The sequence below is a fragment of the Balaenoptera ricei genome, chromosome 21 (genome assembly GCF_028023285.1).
Source record: "Balaenoptera ricei isolate mBalRic1 chromosome 21, mBalRic1.hap2, whole genome shotgun sequence".
Taxonomy (NCBI): domain Eukaryota; kingdom Metazoa; phylum Chordata; class Mammalia; order Artiodactyla; family Balaenopteridae; genus Balaenoptera; species Balaenoptera ricei.
Genome location: NC_082659.1, coordinates 32,025,621 through 32,030,946, shown reverse-complemented (window position 1 = coordinate 32,030,946; position 5,326 = coordinate 32,025,621). Strand labels below are relative to the sequence as shown.

Genomic DNA, 5,326 nt, shown 5'->3' with positions numbered 1-5,326 from the left:
TTCCACTTCCTCTGCCTGTCACTTACTCATAGGTTTCCTTGCTCATATGAGCGCCAGGAGCCAGGGACTGTTTTTCCGAGCACCTAGAATAGGGCCCACCCCAAAGACAGCACTCCATACATGTTTTCTTTTCTTTTTTCTTTCTTTAAACATTTATTTATTTATTTAATTTATTTATTTTTGGCTGCATTGGGTCTTCATTGCAGTGCGCGGGTTTCTCATTGCGGTGGCTTCTCTTGTTGCGGAGCGTGGGCTCTAGGCGCGCGGGCTTCAGTAGTTGTGGCTCGTGGGCTCTAGAGCACAGGCTCAGTAGTTGTGGTGCACGGACTTAATTGCTCCCCGGCATGTGGGATCTTCCTGGACCAGGACTCAAACCCGTGTCCCCTGCATTGGCAGGCGGATTCTTTTTCTTTTTTTTTTTTGATTTAATAAAGTTTTATGTTTCAAAATATACAGTTGGTGGGACCTGTTCGTGCATCTTCACTAGCAGCTGGAGCATCTCCACCCTTGGTATTTCTGGTATGCATTACTTGAGCTCTGTGCTTTGAAACCAGTTTAATAAGTCCTTTACTAAGGAGCTCCTGCAGGGCTGTCCTGGCCAGCGAACCACGAATCTTCAGTCTCTCCGAGACGACAGCTGGAGTTATAAGCTTATAGTTGGGAACTTCTTTACAGAGTTTCTCATATGTTGCTTTGTCAAACAAGACTAGGTTATTGAGCTTGCCCCGAACTTTGCCTTTAGACCACTTCTTCTTTTTGGCCTTGCCCCCAGATTTGTTCACTGGGTCTTTGTCTTTTTTGGCTGACTTTCCAGCATCTTTCTTCTTCTTCTTGTCCTCGGGCGGCATAGCGAAGCCGGGAGAGCAACTGCTACCACTGCGCCTCGCTAAGATGTCGGACAAAAAGGGCAGGCAGATTCTTAATCCTTGAGCCACCAGGGGAAACCCAGCCCCTGCAACTCTTAATATTCTGTTTTTTCCTAACCTGGGGGCTTCATTTTCTCAGAGCAACTTTCTTCACCAGCCATAGGTAATCTCACACCCAGCTTCGACACACCCAAGAGGACCTGGATGCTTAAATTCAGCTCTAGGCTCTCTCGGCCTTAGTGCCATCTTCTGAGAAACCCCGAGCCACGAGAGCCAAGTGGAGGAAGAAGAAAATGTGCAGGCTGACACGCAAAAGAAGAAAGATGAGGCAGAGGTCCAAGTAAACTTGTACACCCATGGAAGCCGCAGGAGCAGAAACAAGGGCAACCGGGGGCCAGGGACGCTGGTACAAATTGTTGGACTGCATGCCCACTGTCTAGAACTTGTCTCAGTGGATCTAAAGCATCTGTGGCCATTCTGATCGCCTCAGCCACCTTTGAGAGACCCACCTTGCTTGTATCAAAGTGGTCTCTTTAGGTCCTTTGCCCTGGACGTGGACAGACGTGGGTCACAGGCCCACCCCTGGACCAATCAACTAAGCCATGTAGGTGGGACAGGGTGATGGGCTCAAATTAAAGCAGGGATCCATTGGTGACCAAGTGACGGTACCAGGGAGAAGACGGAGACTCCCCTCTGGAACCAGAGTTGGGCGGGAGAAAGGGCATTCTCAAGAGATCCGAGGTGTAGGGAGGGGCACTCTCCAAAGCTGAGATACATGAGCAAGTGCACTTGGCCGCTGAGCACAGGAGCCAGTCCCCCGTGACTGGTAATTATAATATAATCTGCTTTCCAGCTCTCCCCTCAAGCCCTCCCAACCCTCGCACCAAATGCTCGTTGGCTTTTTGCCCCACCTAGTTACCAGCGATCCTCTTCCAAATCAGTGACTTTAATGGGAATTGTATCGTTACTGTTTTCTAGAATTACTGAGCTTTGTCATGGGCACAGGCTGCAGACCAGCGGCTCCTCTTACCAAAGTCACCTGAAGTGATGTGGGCGGAGGTGCCCTTTTCCTCATGAATTATTCCACCTGCAGTTGACTCGCGCTTTATTTTACTTCCCTTTTCGCATCTGTCACCCAGCTCGGCCCTCTGCCACCTGCTGTGACTGTTATTCCTCCTTCCTTCCATATTGAGCAACGCCGTTCTCTCCTCCCGAGGGCGGCACAGGGCCCCGGCAACCCGGCAACCCCGGCAGTGTGTCCACTTACTCGTAAACAGTCGTGACTTCTGCAATCTTAGCACGAGAAGGGCCCATAGCAATCAGCTGGTCCAACCCGCTGTCTTACCAGGGAGAAAATGAAGCTAAACTATTATATCTGAGTTTCTCAAGGTCACCCAGGACAGCAGGGGCACAGGATAGCTGAGGTCTTGGTGCTTTCTGGTTCCTAACACAGTGATGTCGCCAGGAACAGGACAAAACGACCAGCAAAAAATAGAAACGGGGGTGGTGCAGAGAACCACACACGCAGTTCCTCGGGTCCTGTGACCAAAATTCCCCACTGTCATCCTGCTCTTTTTATTCTCTCTTAAAATAAATCCGTTCCCCTTATGAACACATGCACTGCAGGACCCCTCACCAAGACAGGACGAGACTCCTGTCTTGCTCAGCAGATGCTTATCAAGCCACTATCATGCTCTGTGGGGAATGGAAAAACAAAACAAAACAAACAAAACACTCCAAACCAAACACCCCAGCCAAGCAAACAAACAAAAAACACATTAATTATGGTCCCTGACCATGGGAAAGTTTTCAACCGGTTTGGGGGGAAAGGCCAAAAATATTTGATCAAGTTTAGGATACAAGGACTGTCAGAGAGCAGGGTGGGATGTTATTGAACACGTGGTAGAGACCAGCTTCCCAGTATTGCCCTTACTCTGCATCTTGTCATCGTCCTATGTAAAAGAAAATGTAATAAAAACTTCCCCCAACCTCCATAAAGATGCCCCCAAGTCTCCTCCAGTTGACTTTAGAGGTTGAATAAACATAATTATTGTGGAAAAGGGATAAACATCAAGTGCCAGGAGCTCAGAGGACGAGAAGAGTGTTTGGGGAAACGCCTCCCGAGGGCTCTGATGACCGCCCCTCTTCTGGCTTATTCACCAGCTCCTCATCTGATGTATGAGAAACCGAAATCCTGTAGCAGAGGAGGGGAGAATAGGACCAGAACTCAGATTGCCTGGTTTGTCAACTTTCAAACGATCATATGGAAGCAGCAGCTGCACACAGGTTTTAAAAAATCAAATAGTGCTACAAGGCTTATCACAAAAAAATAACTCCTTTCTTCAACTGCCACCCTTACCTGAGAGGCGGTCACTTTCACCTCGGCTGTGTCTGATGCGCTTTACCTTCTTAGTTTCATATATCGTGCTTATGCTGCTAGCTCTTGATTTTTCCTTCTATGGACATCTTACTATGAAATATGAGATTTTAGCTCCCTTACTACTCTTCCTTCCAGTTACATAATGATTTTTTAAAAAATTTTATTTATTTATTTATGGCTGTGCTGGGCCTTCGCTGCTGCGCGCAGGCTTTCTCTAGTTGCGGCGAGCAGGGTCTACTCCTCATTGTGGTGTGCAGGCTTCTCATTGCGGTGGCTCCTCTTATTGCAGAGCACGGGCTCTAGGTGCGCGGGCTTCAGTAGCTGTGGCACACGGGGTCAGCAGTTGTGGCTCACGGGCTCTAGAGCGCAGGCTCAGTAGTTGTGGCACATGGGCTTAATTGCTCCCTGTCATGTGGGATCTTCCCAGACCAGTGCTCAAACCCATGTCCCCTGCATTGGCAGGCGGATTCTTAACCCCTGCACCACCAGGGAAGTCCCACATAACAATTTTTATCAAATCAATGTTCCATGTTCACATTAGTATTAATTATTTATGTAAACTTTGTTCAGAGAGGAGCCATGTAGCACACGGTGATTACCTTTTCTTTCCTATATAACTTTTTGTTTTTCCTGGAATTAATAATTGCCTCTTTGTTGTTATTGTTGTTTAATTGGTTTTTTATGTGTCTTTAATTCATCTTCTAACTTTATGAATTATAAAATTATAATTTAAGAGTTATAAAATTCTTAATTTTATAAATTAGAATATAACTCTATAACTAATAAGAGCTATACAATTCTTCCTAATACATCCAAACACATCAGGTGATCTCCCAATTTCTTATTTTTTCTTTTGAATGTCTCTGAGATTCAACAATCCTGAATTTCTCTGACCTCCAGCTCAGATATGGACTGCTTTTTCGTAGGTCTGATGCACAGCTGTGATTCTGAAACTTCCCTTCATCTTCATCCTGGTAATTCCCTCCACTTGTCTCCTGTGTTAGGCCTATTTTCCAGGGATCTTAGTTTGTCTCTTCTTTTGTTTGGGAGGAATGCATCTTCCAGTAGCTTTCTTGGAATGGGGGAAAGGAAAGTGAATTTTTTGAGACAATGGATGCCTGAAAAATAACTTTATTCTGTCCACATGTTTGGTTTACACTTTTGTTGGGTATAGAAGTCTAGGTTATAAACCATTTTTCCCTTTTGAGGCCTTTTGAAGGCCTTGATCCTTTTGTCCTGCTGTTCAGAAGTCTGATGCCATTCTGACTCCTTGACTTCTCTGAGTGTGACCTGTTTCCGGAAGCTTTTGGGATCTTCTCTTTATCCCTGAAGTTCTGAAGTCTCACAGTGATGTATCTTGGTGACGGTTTGTTTTCATTCACTGTGTTGGACACTCATTGGCCCTTTTAATTGGGAAACTGATGTACATCGGTTCCAGGATTCTATCTTGATTTAGTTTCTCTGTTTTCTCTTTTTGTAACTGTTACTTAGCAGGTATTGAGACTCCTGAATTTATATCAATTTTTTTCATCTTTCCTACTTTCCACCTTTTTGTCTTTCTGTCTTACTTTCTGGTAGAGTCCCTCAACTTTATCTTTCAACCCTCCTATTGAATTTTTTTCTATCATATTTCTAACCTCTATGACGTCTTTCTTGTTTTCTGTATGCTCTCTCTCTCTTTAAAGGGCATCCTGATATTTTTTAAAAGGTATTATCATTTAAAAAATAAACACAGTATCTTTTTTCCCTCAATATTATAGTATTTTTTCTCTCCCTGCATTGCCTCTGTTTCTTCAAAGTTCCCCCTACTGCCCCCATTTGTTTTAGTTTACCTTTTATAATGGAGGATTCCCTCAAATATTCGATGTTTCTTTTTTTTTTTGGCTGCGCCATGCAGCTTGTGGGATTCTAGTTCCCCAACCAGGGATCAAACCCACGGCTTCAGCCGTGAGAGCTCAGAGTCCTAACCACTGGACTGCCAGGGAAGTCCCTATTCAATGGTTCTTGGTGGTGGTTCACAGTTATGAGCGAGGCACTAAAATCTATTTGAAAGTGTTGAGCATAAGTGAGCGGCCTGAAG

At 45.2% G+C, this 5,326-nt stretch overlaps 1 protein-coding gene across 1 annotated transcript; it reads right to left on the bottom strand.

The window, feature by feature from the left end:
• Positions 1 to 410: 410 nt before the first annotated feature.
• Positions 411 to 863, bottom strand: LOC132356628 (small ribosomal subunit protein eS25-like). Its single transcript, XM_059909552.1, has one exon. It carries the CDS (start codon positions 846 to 848, stop codon positions 444 to 446), a length of 405 nt encoding a protein of 134 aa, XP_059765535.1. The 5' UTR covers positions 849 to 863; the 3' UTR covers positions 411 to 443.
• Between the last annotated feature and the right edge of the window lie 4,463 nt (positions 864 to 5,326).

Coding starts and splice junctions, on each gene's coding strand:
- LOC132356628 (XM_059909552.1), bottom strand. CDS start 848: ATGCCGCCCGAGGACAAGAAGAAGAAGAAAGATGCTGGAAAGTCAGCC.